Consider the following 19,698-nt stretch of genomic DNA (forward strand, 5'->3'; position numbering starts at 1 on the left):
TTTGCGAATTAATTACCATTCTTTAAGAGTAGGTATTTCAAAGATAAACTGGAGTTTGTAGAAAGTATTTGTCTTAAAATGGAGCAGAATTCTTCCCAGTATAAACGACAGCTAAGATATGTATGAGATAATAAGTATATGAGATCGTAACAGAAAAGCAAGCAACGGAACGTGCGACCGTATATCTTCAATTTAAGTTAAGTAAACTACCTTTGGATTGAACTAAATTGTCAAATCCGGAAGAACTAAAGTTAAATAATGGTCTATTTAACTTTGAGTTAACTTTGAGTTAGCTTTTGAAGTGGGAATACTTCAAAAAGTACGAATTTCGACGCAGGAAAATATATCCAGTCATAAATGGTCTAACTCAAAGGTCTTTTGAATAGAATTGCCATTTACGACACACACTTTAACAAATGGACCAACGTGACGCTTATGATACACGTACTAGGGTTGGGTGAGCTATTACAGCCCACAAAAAAATGGGATACACGGAGATTGGATTCATCTCTTACCTGATATTACGCCAGTCTATCAGGTCAGGGCGGTTCCTGTGTATGAGCGCGTTGAAGGCAAGCCCGTCTCGCCATGACGAGGTGAAGTCCGTCACTCTGACGCCAGGGTACTTGGCGGTGGATCGCCGGGCCCAGCTCAGGAGCGCCTCTCGGGCCGTCACGTTGGGCTCTTGGCCCACGACTATGTCTGATATCTGGAAAGAAAGGCACTTGTTAGTATGGTAGAGAAAGATGGAATGTCTTAGGAACTAGTTGGGAGAGCTGGATGAATCAGTGCTGCTGATCAGAGCACCAATTTAACGATGCTATACCATGAAGAATTTAGTGTATAATGCGATGGGGCTGATGTCAATTTCAGACAAAGGCCTATTGTATAGCTGATAGAAGATGATCAAAAGTGGATTCCAAAAAACATTTGCACAAGAATGATTAGTAATTGACAAAAAACTAAGAGCAAAGCTTCAAAAAAGTAGCGTCATAAATTACGTATACGTAGATGTTAGACCTACACATAAAATTACTTACTAAAAGTAATGTAAATGGTAGAACTCAAGAAAAACATTTTAATTTTCTTCTTCTTAGTTTTTGGTTTGAGTAGACTAAAATGTGTTACCTACTAACATTCAGAACGTGGTTCACTACGAAATTGAATCTATAATTAAAATTAAAATTGTGTAAAGTTAACTAGAATAACAAGCTGTGGTCATAAAAATCGGAATACATCATACAGGTAATAATTTTATAATAAGATCATCAACGTTTCACTTAAATTCCATCATGACGTTGGAAGTGTAATCATTACTGATCACGGCATATACCAAGACGATGTTATCAAAACGAGCGATGTGAAAAAAACTAATTAAGTTGTTACTGACAATGGGTAATTACATGCTATGGACAGTGAGATACCATCAGTTAATAGGGGCGAGGTGGTTGATGAACTTGTGGTAAGTAGAATTGGAGTATTCGAACTGGTAAGACATATTTACTTGACTAACTGCCATAACAAGGTATTGCTAGTAGAGTAATACTTTCAAACAGTATGATAAGGGCACCTTATTGGTTTTCTTTCTTTTTTTTTTCAGAGTATACATAATAATAGTTGATTATTTCACGTGGAAATCTCTTTATTTAACCCGATTGAGAAGGCAATCAGGAATTCTAGAAGAAATAGATATGCTCCAAACCATCGAGCAGGTCTATTAACTAAAATACCACCGTACCTCATGTGCCTTTACATGAGTCGATACAAATTGGACCTGGATTGATTTGTGATAAAGTCGTGGGTACTCTAAAATTGCTTGGGGTCTCTATTAGTCTTTCTCTCTAGACAGTCAGTCAGACTTATAAAAAAGTTTATTAGTAAGCCAAAAACAACTTAATAACACCATAAGTAGAGCTAACCATTCCATTGGGGGCGTTAAATAATAACGCTATCTTAGATCCGAGAGATGAATCAAATTGGAATTTAAAAACAAATTTGTACAGGCCTAGTAAAAAGAATGAAACGAGCACTTGCAATTTCGTTTACAAATAGATCGATCATAGCTAATCAAAATTCAGAGAAAGTGTATCGTCAGGTCATCGTACAGCGGCTGGCCGCGATCCAGGATCAATATAGTTATGCTATGAGGAAACGTGGCCAATGGTACTTACGATACAGCAAGAATAGAGCAGCCATACCACATTATACAAACAAGCCATGTTGGTATTGTTTGCGATTATCATATACGGTCATATTCATCTATTCAGTCTATCACAATAATACTGTGGCAGAGGCTGGGTGAAAAAAGTAGAAGATCGTACTTTGTAGCGATCCTCATTGGAGGCTCACGTCTAGCAGTTGACTAAAATGATGATGCTAAGCTAAAGACAGCAATTCGCCTATAATTGAGTTGTAACATCATAATATCTGCAGAATGATCCTGCTTTCTAAATAACGATTACCGCAATAACCAATTGAACCTTATATTCTAGTAAAATATGGTTGCGAAAAAGTATTAACTCTACATTGGGTTGGCTGCTTCATCTCAGCTATGGCTGTGGTTTAATTCGACTTAGATGCAATTCCGACATTCCTGCTTGACGAACTAAGCAATCTCGAGAAATCCTCAACTAATCTAGCAAGACCAGTACAAGTACCAGTAGATGTAGATTAGAGGCTGGTGCTAAATAATCACAAGCCTATGAGTAGACGGTGATTGAAGGAATTCATAATCTTAAAGCCTAGAAATCTAGAATATAAGTAATCATGATCAAGCTAGAGTTTATTAAACTTTCAACATCACATAATCAGGTGATTTTAGGAGCACGACCCTCTCGAATCTATCTAAAGTAAATGGAGCTATTTTACCGGAGGATAATGGAAGATTTGGGCTACACTCCCCACGCTGGCAAGACGGGTTAAAAAAGCCAGATTTTCGCATATTTCTCCCAAGATTGCTTTCTACAACATCCACGGGACGAGCGAAGGCTATGGCCTGGTTTCTGATTTAAGATTTTTAGCTTGGTTGTCTTCATCTTACACCTGACCTGACCTGACCTGATAAAGGCAGCAGGAAGGCGCTGGACGCAGGCCGCTACCAACCGTGCGATGTGGAAGTCATTGGGGGAGGTCTATCTATGTTCAGCAGTGGACGTCCTATGGCTGAAATGATGATGATTATGTCTTCATCTTTTACTTCAATATGAACATTTCTAAATCCAATCGAAGTGTGGAGGTGGTGGAGATTCTACTCTGCTATAATATTTGGCCCTTATTCTTCGTAAACTTTCGAGTAACCTTTAACATGAAAAGTTCCGAACAATATCCCTATCCTCCATAGTTCTCTTGGCAAACATAGTTGACCTTGTTCACATTTGACATTCAGATGCGCCGGCGCCGTTTAGCGATGCACAACGTGATAGGTCCTCGGAACCGTGTCAGACCTTTGGAAACAAGCTAGCAACAATCGTCAGATTGAGCAATTTCAGTCAGTATTTCTTTCTATTACTTTTACTAATTCAATTGTGAATTGTGATTGTGTGATGTCATGTTAATACCTTTATCTAATTACTTTTATCCTGGCTGTCTCCTTCGTACCTGAATAGATGCAAAAACTTATAACTGCTTTGCAACAGACTAATGCTGACTGTCCGTGCTATTAAAAAGAAACACTAAATATAAAACACTACTATTTTAAATGTGATTAGCTATTAGATATACATTTTCTCCCGCGACCTTTGAATAAAACCGACATGATATCGCAATATTCCAACTAACTTCCTAATAAAAAGATACTTAGAATAAATTGCCATTATAATCCCAAGTTGTAGCCAGTAGCAGTATTATGCTACGTATATCAAAATTATCTATGGGTAGATGTCATTATTATTCATAGAGTAAAATTGACGGATCATTTACTAGTTTTTTTAACAGGCCAATCCGAGGGAATTGATAAATAATTACCTATTTAATGTTGATTGTAATTTGCCATGTGGATTGAAAAATGACGTGGGAGAATCCATGGTTTGGCTCTACTATAATTTTGTAGTATGATGTTCTATAAATCTACGCTATGTTGCTTATTTAAAACTTCATTGCTCATAGTACTGGCACGAATAGGGTACAAAAGGTGAACCAAATGCCATATGGTATTCTCCTTCGAGCCTAGCAGAAACAAGAGTAGGCGGTGCATAAAGGTTTTAATGAATGTTTAAGCCCCAAAGCATAAATAATGTATCCAACCACTAAATATCACAATTGTATGAATATCAAAATCCTTTTAAATTTTGAGAATCTTTAGATACCTAAATGCACCGACCTGAACGAAAACCTAATTTCAGACCAACATAAATCGCAATTTGCACTGCCGAGGAACTGAAGTTGGACCAAAATAAACGCAAACACAACTTATACACTCCGTTACTTCCAAGAATCTGCGAAATTAACAGCGGATATTAAACCTTTCTGCTTTGGAACAAGAACGTCGATCTTTCGGGGTTGACAATACCTTGACAGAAACCAGAGCAGTACGAAGACGTAGAATTGTGAGGTTAATGACTTGAACGATGTCAAATCGATTCGATCAGCTGACGATGACATCCGTATTCGGAATGGACTTATGAATGCGATTAATGATAATCGTGATAGTATCGACGATAGTGATACTTCAGGAAGCTATCAAGTAATAGCTGCTATCACAAACGAGGTTGCTTCGGTTGTTAATTTGTAATTCGCTACACGCTTTGAAACTAAATACACGCAAATATGGCGGAATGAGAGCATCTTAGATCGCACAAGCAATGTCCAAACACAAGAAATTGATACCGATGAGAATATTAATCGTGACCGTAACACATGTATTGTCAGATAGCAAACAGACTATAAAAACGTCATTCATTCATCATGTAAAACAGATCAATAGCCAAAGCAAACACGTTAACAAAAGAGTTTTTGCCGAAGCTGGGCAACAATAACATTCTTTAGGACGACGTGACTGCCTTTACTGATAGTTTTACGTTTTAAGAAAATTACAACGGCCCATACAATGAAAGTTAAATGGGAACTAGCATTGCTGATGTGAAGTTAACGGTTTGTCTGGATGAAAATGAATGCAACACAATTGATTGTATAGACGTTTCGGATGGTTCGGCTCCAGTGAAAATGTTAGGGTATTGATCCCTGAATATATAGTGGTGATCAAACGGCGGAAATTTACCCCTTTCAACGTCCAATAATTGTCGATGTCCGATAAATTTCAACAATTTCCGGCACATTTATGAAAGTTTATATCAAAATGGAGCATCAATAAAATCCAAGTGGATAAAAATAGTAATAAATCATATTTTTCTTTTATGGCATTAAACTTGTCTCCTGTATATTTTTTCTCATAAATATTTTTTCAATAAATAATATGACTATATTCAATCTGCGCCTATTATTTCTCATTGAAGTGTAAAATAATAACCAAGAAATAATTATTATTATCGACAATAATATTTTATTGATTAATAAGAAAATAATGGACTGGGCAAATAAGACTGTGGACGATTAAAGAAACTTTGGTCGTATTTACAGGCTCGTTAAACATAATGTAGCTTCTCCAATTAAAACGTGCATAGAAAACGTTTCCATATCACTAGGCCCAAACGAAAGTCCAGATGTCATGGACTCATGGTCCCGCTGGCCACAGAACAATCAGGGCATGAAAGCCTACATGCATAATCAGTTATCACTTTCCCTGATTATGCACATATGTGGATTAGTGCTGGATGCTTGGGAAATTATGATGTTTTTCTTGAAGGTAAAGACAGCACATCAAGTAACGCTATGGCATTTTACGTTGGTACAATAGGTGCTATTTTTCAATAAATATGTAATACAGTTGTAAACACTATCATCTAAGCAAAGGAAGAATAAATGTGAGCAGAAAACTAACTTGAGGCACTTGGAAAATGTTTAAACACTATATAGTAACACCGTTCTCCCTAGTGCCTCCAACAATTGGTCGCTCACTACCAATGTACATTTAAGACATACTATAACAAGTACCGAGGTAAGAGTCAAACTCAAAAACGATTGGAGTGGTCGTGATCAACAAATCTACCGTAAAAAGATAGGATTGAGGTAACATTAAACGGACTATCTTCCATCCCGTCACTACAGTCTGCCCAGTTCAATGCACTCATTTAATCTATTATTTTGGTAAATTAAATATAGGGAGAGGATCTTAAAGATCATAAAATTATCCTAAATCCAATACAAAAGAGACTAAACTAGTTCTAAAAAGATTTCTTCGATTTTAAACTTTACTGAGCTCGTTACAAGAGATTCATTACTTAATAGTAGGCCTGCGTAGGCGTTGGCCGAGGCTGGTATGATGTCATACGGTGTCAGGGCCTCCACTTAGTTCACACTTATACTTTACAGCCCATTTCGATGTTTCACGAATCTCTTTTAACACAAACACTTGTTTGTTTTCAATTAGTGGGATATTCAGTGAATTAAGAGTCAACAAGCGTAACAATAGAAAGTAAATAACAGCTGTTTTATTTGTTTAATAAAGAAAAAAATCAATAAATTGAAGGACAAAACTGTCTAAAATTAATATTTTATTGTAATTGTGTAAAATATTTTGACGTATTTTTGGATTCAATAAAAATGAGTTGAAGCTAAGAAAATAAATTATTACTTGTATAAAAGTTTAAACTAACAAAAAAAAATCATTGAGATGGTGAAAATAACTAGACCAGAATGAAAGAGCATCATGGAGAAAAGCAGGTTATTAATATATTGAAAGTAAAATCTTTGGAATTAAACCTACTAAGAGAAAACTTCTGGCAACCATCATTAAAAGCTCTATTAAGAAGCAATTATAATTTTATCCGTATTTCTTCATTAATTTTATTAATAAGTTAAGCGGGTATCTTAACATTTAATGATAATCCTTTAGCAGTTTACCTGAATGCAAACTTTCTTCTTGACCACACTGGCATATTTTACTCGGAATAACTTAATTTTAAAACTACAGTTAGTTTAACAGTTCCTTTGGCATTAACCAATTTAAGACGCTCAAAATAATCATATTTATTGCGTCTTTTTCAATATCCATTTGCATACCCGAATGGCGCTATCAAAATAAATCGATCCTTTCAATTCTGCTTCGCCGCTTCCTTTCTGGTGAGTGACGTCATGCATCATGTTCAACGGACTCGCATTTATCTTTAGGATTATCTTGGCATTGTTTTAACATAGAATACAAAGCTCTTTTGTAATTTTAATCTTGGTTATATCATTTGCAATGTGCCCGTTTTCTTTGTTTAAATACTTTAAAGCAATTTTTAAGTTAAAATCGTATGTCTCGAATTAGCGACGTGTGAAGATGTCTATCAGATCATTTGCAGTTCTTAGTACTAAAACGGGAAGGCCAGTTATTCTTAACTAACTAGTTAATTTGAAAATGTAGATACATATTTTTTAACTTTAAAATAATTCAGCAAATGACCAATTGGAATTATGATTTAAAATAATGCTTTTAGCAGATGCAAAGTAAGAAGAAAATATCAAACAAAATCAATGACTAAATACTAAATACAATACTGACTTCAAAACCACCCGCTTATTGACCACCAAGCTGAATGAAATGGTATGGTCATGCTCTACGTACCAACATATTTGGTGTTGCCACTTCTGAAATACCAATTGGAGCATTAGCAAACCAATAAGAACCAGTTTTAAATGAGGGTCAGTGTACCGCAAGGAGTAATTTCAGGGCTCCTTATTTAAATCATGTATGACTTAAAGCCTACGTAAATAACGTGTAATAAAAGTACGTAAGGACATTTTTTATAATATACATACTCATGTAACAATAAATGTACTTGAGGTACACTGACACTCGTCAGTGTACCTCAAGGGCCAATTTTAAGGCCTCTCTTTTAAATCCTAAGTAAATGTGTAATGATACTTGGCTACATACAAATCAAGAGCAATTGTCACACCAGACACAATGTTACTGAATAGTCGCATTTAGGTTGTCAAGCCGATCGTGACCGGCGCGGGCGCTCCGCTGTAAAAGGCTGCACGTTCCGATACGAAGTACGATTGGATTACATTTTAAATATGGTTTAATTCGATCTCGCCTATTTGTTAGTTTGTGTTGGTCAAGACTTATATTAGCAAAAGCAATGTTATGTCCGTTAAGCTAGCACCCGTAACACAAGCATATTAATTGCTTACTTTGGGGGTAGATAGCGCTGTGAGGAATTGTCAAAAAAAATGTTTTGTAGTCTTCATCCTTAGTTCTCATCACTACTAACTTTACTATTATTAAGTAGTAGTAGTGGTACAAGAATCCAATAAGACTCTAGTAAATGACACACAGAAGGCAATAGTCTTATTTAATACAATTATGTTTTCATGCCATCACTTTAGAAAGTATGCGTGTTATTATTGATGTAGTTTATGCACTTACGAGGATCTCATACATAAAGATTCGAGTATAATTAGTATAATACCTACGAAGATTAAAGTTCATCAAAATCAAATTTTAATTGCCACTAAAAATAATGCAAGTTCATTCGCCTTCCCACTTGAACTTCAATCCGAATATATCGGTCTGTAATCAATCAACTCGATTATGTCTATTTTAGAACTACCAGAGCAAATTTAATAGAATGTTGAGATGGATGGTCATGACCACGAAACACGTTGGTGTTTTTATACTTCCTTTTAATGTCTTTTTAATGTTTGGCATTTTGTCATTTATTTCCTGGCTAACCTTGATTAAGTTCGGCTTTTTATCCTCTCTGTATAAAATATAATAAAGTTTTCATTAAATAAATAATAACTTTTGCTAGTCTACGTCACTTTCATCTAACTAAGCAAATCAGTGTAGTAAATTCGAAAATTAATAAATCCAAATCAAATTGGAAGACAGACAGCTACTGCAGTTGTATTATTATTGTTATGATTACACACTTGGTACAGAAAGAGGCACATGTCACAAGCTGAAGTTATTGATACAAAACTTTCTTTCAGTCATGACTTCCATCATCATCATCATCAACAGCCCTTTACAGTGGACTATGAGCCTCCTCCACTATAGTGGAGGGTTTTGCCATAATCTCCACGCTTGGCAAGCGGGTTGGAGATAGCAGTTTAAAAGATTTATGTTTTTCAGAGAGCGCTGCTGCCCGGTCTCTGTTTGATCCCTAAGTCATGACTTTACCACCAACCAAATAAGGATCCATGGGTCTTCTTAAACCCTCCCAAATAAGGACGGCTTTACTGATTTTATGGATGAGTAACTTTATTACTCATGCGTTAGTAAACAAAGTAACGAAACCGGTTGCAAAAACAGAATCTTTTTTAAAAATGGGTCCAAAGACCGTTGGAAGACCATCAATAAATGTACGGATAAGCAAAATTAATGGCAGAGACCGTGAGAATAGGCGCTGTAAGTCTGAGTCGATGGCTACCTATAAAGTTAAGATCTAAAAGCCTATCTTTAGATAGCTGAGGCAGTTTTTACAACGGCTAATAAGATTTAAGATTAGCGTATTACCGTCAAGAGATTACAAAACAAATATAATTCTAGCGAATTACTCAGTCACGAAATAGGGGAACGACACGGGAGGGGTGATTTTGACATCTATGACGTGAGTAACGTGAGCAACAACTAGACTCATCTGAGAAAAAGAAAATCATTCAAATCACCTGACCTCACAAATAGGGTTGCCAGGTGTCCGGCTTTAGCCAGATATGTTTAGCTTTTCAGGGACTTTTCCGGCCAAATATTGTCTTGTCCGGCTTTTATGTGGCTGCCGCGCCAGTTGAAACTCGAGCCAAAGAATAATGTTCATTCAAAGATGATAGTACCCACTCATGAGCTATGACGCTAATTGCAGGCTTTTAGGGTAAAATGTCCGGCCAAATAAAGCATCCGGCTTTTGTGTTTTTGGACCTGGCAACCCTACTTACAAAGCCTTTTCAAATGCCAAGATTTAATCGCAATCTCAGATTGAATCAACTTTCTTGCGTCTCACTCGTCTGCCTCATATAAGAACAGGATAAGGATACAGTATCCAAGAAACAAAGATCGAAAGTGTCTGTTTCGCGCGGCTGCGCCGGCGCGCCGGGGAAAGGGCCGCTCTAATTGGAAAAGTGAGAAGGCGATAATTGATATCCGATAGCCATACAGCAGGAAAGGGATGGAGAGATAAGCCGACGCAAGATAACTTAAATGAATGAATTAGCTGTGTATCATTTCATTAACACGTATACTCGTATATTTTCAATTTTGCAATGAAGTGAATATTATAAATACACTCGTCGTCAAATAAATCGCACCTCCCGCGACAAGCACTTTGAAACGTATACATCCCCACTTCCCACCAATATTGGCACCATTTAAAAGCCTAGTTCTAAACTTCATTTCATTAAAGGAAAGGTTTTTACTCTAAAAATGTGTCTTTAGAAGGATCCAGAGTCACTTCTTCAAAAAATAGGTAGTTACGTTTGAGCCAACTTTTATGGCCATAAAACTGTTAAGTTAGGATTAATCGCTATCCATCTGTTAAAGAGGACACCTGTAATCATTATTTGGTTTTATAACCATAAAATTTGGTCTAATTGATCCCAGAGGTGAGCCCAAAGTGAGGTCTTCTTTCAAGTCACATTTATGGTATATGTTAATCTTTTATTAAGAAATTAAATGTGTTTTTCTTTAAGGATATTTATTGGGCTTTCAAATAACACCAATATTGTCGGGGTACCATGACTGTGTCAGAAGAAAATCTTTAAAGTTCGCGTCGCGGAAGGTGCGATTTATTTGATGTTGAGTGTATATGAACAAGTAATGGATTATTACAAATAAAGATTTATTAAAGACCGAAATAACAATATTATGATTGGCTCTTTTAACTGATATAGAATTTGAATTGTGATTTCCAAACAGAATATTTAATTTAATTTCAGAGGCGACCACACTAAGGAACTATTCCCACCTCTCGTTCCCACCACTGCAACTCCTGTGCAGCCAGGCTCTACAGCTTGACCGCCAATATAAACCCGACACTAGTCGTAATTCTCTACTAGGCAATAAAATGGCGTGGCTGTTCATCATATGCTGTGGTTGAGGACTGGTCGTGAGATTAACTAACGAATCCATTGCAGTAATGCATGGCCCATTGTTTAGGTCACTAATAAACTTCACGCCTGTCTAGGCAGAACCGTTTAATGCTGGTCTATTTAGTCTAAATACATCACTACTTTGCCTGTGTAAGTCAGCCTTATTCAACATGCCTTGAATAAGACTTATCTCACCCGCCCAGCTTCATAAAAAACTCATGAAACTCATTTATTTATGCAAGTAGGCTTTTAAACTTAAAAGTAAAAACACTTGACGCGTCCCAGTAACCCTACCATACCACTGCTTCAGGACAATAAATGGTTATTTTTTTTATTGATTACATAAAAATTTAACCGTTACATCTTTGATAAATAGTTTCCTCAGTTACTCCGTGATTATGGCGCTTGCAACAGTGCCGAAATATCGGAATCTCGAAACAATCCCGTCAATAATAATTATTTTATCCAAGATTTTTTTTTCCAAGGAACTTCTTGGCCTACATGTCGCTCTGGATAGTGATGCTCACGATCAGGTCGAAGGTGGAAGCAAGTTTTACCGTGATGCAGACCGAAGGTGTAAGTTTTTTCTTGTACCAAATATCAACAGATATTATAAAGGAGGTTAGCCTTCAGCTAGAGACTAGTTTTAACGCTCGTTTCGAACGCAGGATGTGACAGCATAGTTAATCAGAAATCAGATCGCCTTTAATAAATATGTTATAGGTCTTAACGACATAAAAGAAATGGCGCAACACAGCCAACTATCTGTATGTAGGTAGACATGTATTTGACACCAGAAAATTATGGGAAGATATAATTATGAATAGCAAATTCTCATAAAAGAAGATGGGTGATATTTCGATAAATATTACAGTAACCTATCAGTTTGTAGTTACCTACTCAAAGTAGAAAAATCGTCAATCATCCATGTTCGCTTGCGAACAGGCTTTGCTAGCGTTCGTTCGCAGAAATTCGCCGCACATTTGCGAACATCTCGCGTTCAACGCAGTTCAATGTCCGTGCGTGGACAAAACTTTAATTTAGGTCTTAAAAGATAAAAAGGAAATACCGTAAAGCGGCCATATTTGAATGCAGGTTAATGGTATAATCCAAACATGCATACAGGCGATATGTCGTCGCCCACGCCGCGACCGTTACCTCAATATCTAGAAAACCAGACTGCGCCTGACCTTATAAGGACTGGCAAAGATTTTATAAGGACTGAAGTACACTTCACCAAATAATGGATATCCCCAATGATTTTGGACTTTGGGTCTTTAATATACGGTTCAAAAAACCTTTTATCGCAGGTTGATATGCTTTTTAGTCAGAATCAGAAAAAAGTGGTGAAATCACACTAGACTTTTATTGAGACTTTTAAGATGAAGTATGATAAAGCTTTTTACCAACCAACCCATCAAAGTTCGACAACAGTACACGATGTTTTAAAAAGATTGGTTCCAACACTTCCAAATGATATTATCACAACAGTAAAACAAATAGTTATTAGTTTGCTATCAAGCACTTTCACGGTTACACAACTTGAATTTGATTTAGATATTCCATCCCAATCAAAACCCAAAAAGATTTATTCTATCAGAGAGATCGCAAAGAAGAAAAAGAGTCCATCACGGAAACGCTACCAGAAATATAGCCAATCTGGGACATTTTTCAAATGTTTTCGAGGAGTTTTTTTTTTAAGGGTCGCGCGCTGGTAGCTTGAAGAGCTTTTCCAGCTTCACTGGGCAGAGTGGCGAGTACAGAAGGTACTCTAGGCGTTTGGCGATCGTCGGTCGCAGACCGATGTTCGCGATCGGGCCGTTCGAGGAGTTCATAGCCACAGGACGTCCACTGCTGAACATAGGTCTCCCCCAATGATTTCCACATCCCACGCTTTCGTTTGGTGGACTTAAATCTATCTATTTACACTATACCTCATCATACATAATATATGTATTTAAGAATGTATGTGATAAATCAAAGATCCTAACCGCCTCCATAATAAAGGGTTGTTGTTTGCCGTTTTCCTTGTTTCTTTTTTACGATCTTCGGATGATCCAATTTGTATTTAATGTTATTGACGGCCATATCGGTGAGTGATGTCAACATTTTTCGATGCATGATCTCATACAGTGTTAGCTTCTAATTTAAATGCTTGTAAATATGTTAAGGTAAACTAATTAATGAATGGAACGTTGTTTGATGTTACTACGGAATTAAATAATTGCTTGTTGATATTACAAATGAAGGGTTTACTTTAGAGTGAACTAAGAAGGTAAATATCAGTTTAAAATAAAAATATTAGTAAGTTGTTTTGCACAAATTACTAATAGTCCTGTTAACCCCTCGTAATAAGCTAAATATGCTTGTGTTGCGGATTCACCACAATAATCTAGCGTTGCTCGGATATCAAGCCTTCCAGCTCGAGTCCGACCACAGCATCTTTCGGCTATCGCAGCTAAATTAAAAGTTTATAATTTAACGTTGGCCTAACGCTTGAACTTAGAAGCTTCAAATGAAAACAATAAATTAAAACAGCGTTAAACTTGTAGTCAGATTAATTTAGATAACGAAACAATTAGACAATAAGTCAGCCCCACAATAGATCCCACTTCCCAGGCTGGCACACAATCCGTCGCTTCTCATATTGCTGTAATTAAAGAAAAGAAAGAAAAAATGTTTATTTGGCACCAAATTACATGCACTTAAAACCTACACAATATTTAACTTATTCTAATACAAAACAAAAAATATATACAATCTAAAAGAATAATTATAATTTTGGTACCAAATTGGGCTCCGCTCAGTAAAGGCAGTGACGGCGCAGAGCTCGTCACGGCGACTGGTATTCTGCGGAGTCCATTTGCAGAGGAAAAGAAGGCGCATAGCCTCAGCACACAGACAGCCGATGCACACTTATAGATTATGACAATGTGTGACTCAATTACACTGGCCTTCCCGCAACTTCGCCCGCGTATAACATACAGTAGGGGGCAGAATGTTAAGTACCGGTATTCTTACTTCAGCTTTTGCAAGTTTAATAAATATTTCTTGTATTTTACACGGAAAGTAAAAACTGTTGCAGAATTTCTAATAGGTGGGGGAATATTGTTCCAGCACTTTGTTGCAGAGTATCGGAAACTACCCCGGAATGCAGCGGTTTTGTGTGTTGGGTAAGTGAGACGATCGGCAACTCGTGAGTTTCGCTGGGTGAAAGTTAGCTTGTCAAAGAGATATGATGGATTCCGGCTCCTGATGATACCAAATAGCAAACCCGCGAAATGCACTGCACGCCGCGACTCCATATTAATTAGTCTTTCAGTTTTGGAAGATAGCACCTATCATTAATGGGAACCATTTGCAAATCCCTTCACGCTTCTAGATGTTTGCATACAATCACATTGAATACTGGCTGAGTTGCACCACCTAACTTTGACCGTAACTTTGACGATAACCGATGTTTTTGTATGGAGTTTGAAAGATTTTTGACGTTTGTTAAAGTAAAATGCAACCCAGCCTAAAAATCTGAAATACTTTTACTAAATAGCAGGTTTAGTTTGCCCAAATACCATTATGCTATTGTAGAAAACGATTGTCGACTAATTTAGAGAAAGAAAGACAAAGATGATTCTGTCGATTAAATACTTTTGACTACTAAGTACTCCAAGATTTGGAAGCCTTCAGGACTATTTACGCTTTTCGTTTGTTTTGTTTTATCCACAACGAGGAAGCTCTTGGCCTGTATCTCACCTGATGGTAAGTGACGATCAGGCCGAAGGTGAAAGCGTGCTTCACCCGGAATCCTCAACCACGGAGGAACTGGCTATCTTACCTCCAACTGCCGGAACACAACAATGCTGTTAACATTGTTGTTATGGCGACAGACTTAGGTAAGATGGTGGTAGCTAGCCAGGCGGACTTAGACTTCGTTCCCACTAACAAAGTGAAGGTTGAACTTAAAAGTGATGGCATTTATAAATTGAAGTATACAATCATTGTTACACTAACAATAAATCCAGAGCTTATATCTGTCCCAAACAAATTGCCCTTCAATCGTAACGGTCCCGTGCCACAAAGCTGTCAAGGCGGCCATTTTTATGCCTCCCAAAAGCAAACATCGTTCCAAATCTGCCACAATTTATCAAGCTCGTGCTTGCGCAGGCGCCGTTATTCCCACAAAGGGTGATCTCGAACTGACTGGCGCTCATTAGATAGAGTTCGTATCAGCTGATCACGCTCTCGGCTCACGAATGTTCAACACGATTCTAATATTTTAACTAGGGTCTGCCCTATTTCGAGAAGTATGGGAAGATTTGATAATGGCTTCATTTTGAAGATTTTAACATGACGGCTGCCTGGTCTAGATTTCTCTATTCGAAGCTAGTTAATTATTGAAAGTTTCAAACTTATTATTTATTCTTTTAACCACTTCAAAATTATGACATAAAATTAATCGAAATGGGCAATAAAAGTAATTTAATTTCGGCAAATAGACCTTTAAATAGCGCTTTTGTCGTTGACAATATTAAAAAAACAAATCAAATTACATAGCAAACTTTAATTACTGTTGGCTTGTAATAATAAACCATAGCGAATTACTAACATGACAAACTACTAGTTTAAGTTTTTATATTAGTTAATAGAAAGATGATGGATGAAGATGTCTAATCAAGAATTCGCCAAAACAATAATCAATGCAAGCCAGTTTATAATTGATCATTCAAATTCGACATACTAAGATTGTATTAATGCAATACAAAAACCGATCTCACGTCATCCACTCATCATCATCAATATTCATACTCGAAACAGGTTTGACTGTACTACATATAGTAGCTGTTAAAAACAAACAAACATAAAAAGATGTTTTGCCAACAACTAATAAAGATATTGACAATAATGATGCTAACAATCACAGTAATGAAGCAGTTAGGTCAAAAGATTATACAGTTACCGTTGATCTAGACAAAAAACCGAAACAAGTGGCTGGACGGACAAAACGTTGATACCCCGTGACTGATCATTGTACAGATAAACGAAACTGGCGTGAAATTTTAAATGAATCTCAACTATATTTACAGATTTAAACACCAGGAGGAATGCGGAGGCATTTTTGAGGAGATGTTGACTCCAACATCTTTCTTTGATAATAATAAAATATACAACAAAGTTTAGTAAATATTGCACTAAGAACTAAACAAGAACCAGAAAAGGAAAATTTGGCGTTAAATATGCAAATTGGTTTAAATCCAATTAAGATGCACTTAAAAACAACACTAATGATAACAGACAGACAGGAAATTATAATCGTCTAACTAAATAAATTGTTTTAACCATCACACAATTACCTAGCTCTTAATTAGGGAGTCTAGATTTCGGATAACCTAACTTATTACATATTTTACGAGCAAGTTCAACTCATAAACTATATACTATATTCCTGCTCATCACACTTACATTTTGTCCCGAACAGGATTTGAATGCCAAGCATTGCAAGCAGCTGACATTGTAATTTAGTACGTGGACCACTGCCGCGCAGCTGTCAGAGAGAAAAAACTGAGGCCCAGTGAGTAAAACGCATTTAGCACGAGAAAGCAGAATTGGGAGTACATTCGGGAAGGATTAACCTAGAGGACGAACAAGGGGTATAATGACGTCATCCCAGATTCAGGTCTACTCCCCTGACGTCACGGATCGCGTCCCGAAGGCACGTGACGTCACGGCGTGCGCGCTTAACGCTCCGCTGCGCACGCGCCGTGTCATGTGCGCCGCACCTGTATGCGCTTCCTGTCCGCCATCTTGCGCGGTATGGCTTGAGCTTCGTATAATTTTGAGCCTTTGTTACTATTATATTGCAAAAGATCATAAAAGCTAAGCTTGAATCTTGAGTTCAAAGGCACTTAAAGGAAGTTGCCCAAATATGGATAGATTATTTGCACGATAGAGCTATTGTATTATAAGGTTTCGTCCTGTGGGTTTTGCATTGTCAATATTTATAAAAGTAGTCTATAAAGTTATCCACTTTAAAAAGTATATGTTGTCTGTTGTTTTGCCTCCACTTTCCTCCTATTCTTTGAATGCACCCTTATAAAAGGCATTAAATTATTGTTAATTATGCGATTCTTCAGAAATATGTATTTCCGACGAATTGTTTCAACCGTGAGCAAATCCATCTGTCAGACTTGGAATTAGATACCATTTTGTATTTGAGCTAAATTGCCGTAGTCAGATAACCATTACAAATTGTCGAGAATTTATAGCTTAATTTCGCCTTTATTTTCAGGGGCTTAAGCAGCATCAAGGCGAATTTCATTACTCATTGAACAAGAAAACAAACACTCAGTCCGGACCATATCTCGCAGGTGATGTCGACAGAGGCAGCGGTGCGGATCTCCGCCGTCTGTGATTCATGTACATCAAGTACTGTATCTAATTCAGTCGTAATAAGTGCTATATTGCAACAAAAATGTGTAATCTGATGTGCAGTCAACTGTACATCAACGTACACACTTGTTTCATCTTGTGCTGTTGTGATAAGCGCTATTATGCGTCGTTTCGATCTGAGGCTAGTGGAAGAAATTTTAACACACTCTTGAGGACGCATATTGGAGAACTAAAATGAAGATTTTAGTTCTCCTAGAGAGAGAACTCTACGGGTTCTAATCCCGCCGGGATCATGTTTTGGTCTAAGCAAGTATCTAGGTATACTTTGACCCGGTCATATCACGGATTTTGATTTCAGTTGCTTTGCTACCCTACTTTCAAGTTATCTAATACAATAAAAGTTTATTCTTCGAGGGTTAGTTACATGAGATTGATCGAATCAATTATAATTATGAATGCAATTTAATCGGTAAACTATCAGACAGAAACCGGATGTTGATTACGTATACACGTTATTGGGAAATATTCAGTAATTTATTGAAAATTTCAGGCGATTGAATGATTTACCAGAAATCGAGTTCACTGTGAAACGGTACAAATAATTACTTAATTTCTTTTTATAAAACGCAATAATTTAGATATTTCGTAATCAGAAATTCATCGATAAAATGAAATAATTAAAAAGCTATGTTCTGTACTTTGTTTGATAGTTTAAATATAATTATTAATGTTTTCCGCTTGATAAAAAGTAGTGCACTTTCATATTTACTTACTGTTTCTGATTAATTACGTACTTTATGTATAACTGGAAAGGCTTCAATTGCATCACTGAATAGTAATTGATCGAGTCAGTCAATAATCGATTAAATTAATCTTAATTTTTTTTTACTGCGCAGAGATAAATTGACAGGATTGGTTATTTATTATGACGCAAAAAACTGTTGAAAATCCGCTTCACTGGCTACAGAGGGGAGGAAGTCGACAAAAAAACGAGTTAACATACCAGTAAACAGCATAAGAAAGTACTTATCGAAGATAAAAAAAACAATACTATACAATAATGGACTAAGGTATGAGCCTTGAGGTACGCCGCTGTTAAACAAAAAACCAACTACTCTTGTGAGTGCGAATCAAGAATGAATAGATTAATAATTAATTCGATTTCTATAATTATGTTTCAAATACAAACTTAAAAAAAGATGGATTGGATTTTTATAAATAAGAAAGTATTTAAAGAGTGTGAGATAAAAAAAACTAAAACAGTAGATACGCAATGATCTAACTATCTTTTTTTCTCAGGAATGGTGAAACTAAGAAAGCATGTAGCCGTGCGATCTTAGGCACACTGAAAGTCTGCTACTATCTCTACGAGTTACTATTTGAATAACATTCTAGAATTTAACAAAGCATTTGATAGAGTAACGTTTACCTGCAATTATAGTTTTTTGGTAGGAACTTGCACAACGCTCATGCCTGATAGATTAATTTCTTATCTATCAAATTATTCAAATGCCGATCGTTTTACATATTTAAGTGTAATTGTACATAACATAATTACGACATAATAAGTAGTTGCGTAAAATGTTCAATACTTGTTGAAGCTGGAGAATAAAAATTATTGAAAAAGTAAACTGTGTCATGTCATTACGTGAACAAAATCACAAGTACCTACTATATTCTGAAATACTACTTTCTCCTCTTATTTATATGAGATATCACATCCCTTTTTAGGCACCTTGTTTTTGAAATAAAATAATTACTAAATAAAAAATAAGAGAAAGTTACTAATGTTGATCAAATATGTAGCTTAAGCTATCGGATTTTCTTATCAAAGTCAACGAGAAGAAGAATAATTCTTAGATAAAAATAAAAATAGGAAGAAAGAAAAAAACAGAAGGAACCTAACTTGTTAACACCACAAAAAGTACTAACCGTTGAAATTTCCCTAAAGCGAGTAACAAAGTAAGTAACCATTTGCATAGTCCACAAAAACGGCGCATGCGCATATCTCACGGACAATTAAACAATCACGACTCGATCTGATTGGTATCCCACCTCTTCCTGCTGCCATTAGAAAAGACATTCGTGAGGCTATGTACTTATTATATACTTGGAATGTACTATTATTAATTAACTTTCCTTCATGTGGTCAAGGCATCAATCAGGCAGATAATACAGTTTTAGAAA

The 19,698-nt window shown here is 36.4% G+C and overlaps 1 protein-coding gene across 1 annotated transcript in view; it reads right to left on the reverse strand.

The window, feature by feature from the left end:
- LOC114362575 (plectin-like) overlaps nucleotides 1–19,698 on the reverse strand; it is a gene marked incomplete at its 3' end in the record, with an annotated part of 103,900 nt that overhangs the window by 47,619 nt on the left and 36,583 nt on the right. The window contains exon 5 of the mRNA XM_028318029.1: nucleotides 516–709. Within this exon, the coding sequence (XP_028173830.1) occupies nucleotides 516–709 (194 nt within the window). The remainder of the gene's footprint in view (nucleotides 1–515; nucleotides 710–19,698) is intronic.

Source organism: Ostrinia furnacalis, unplaced genomic scaffold (genome assembly GCF_004193835.3).
Source record: "Ostrinia furnacalis isolate ACB-3 unplaced genomic scaffold, ASM419383v2 OfSCF6632, whole genome shotgun sequence".
NCBI lineage: Eukaryota > Metazoa > Arthropoda > Insecta > Lepidoptera > Crambidae > Ostrinia > Ostrinia furnacalis.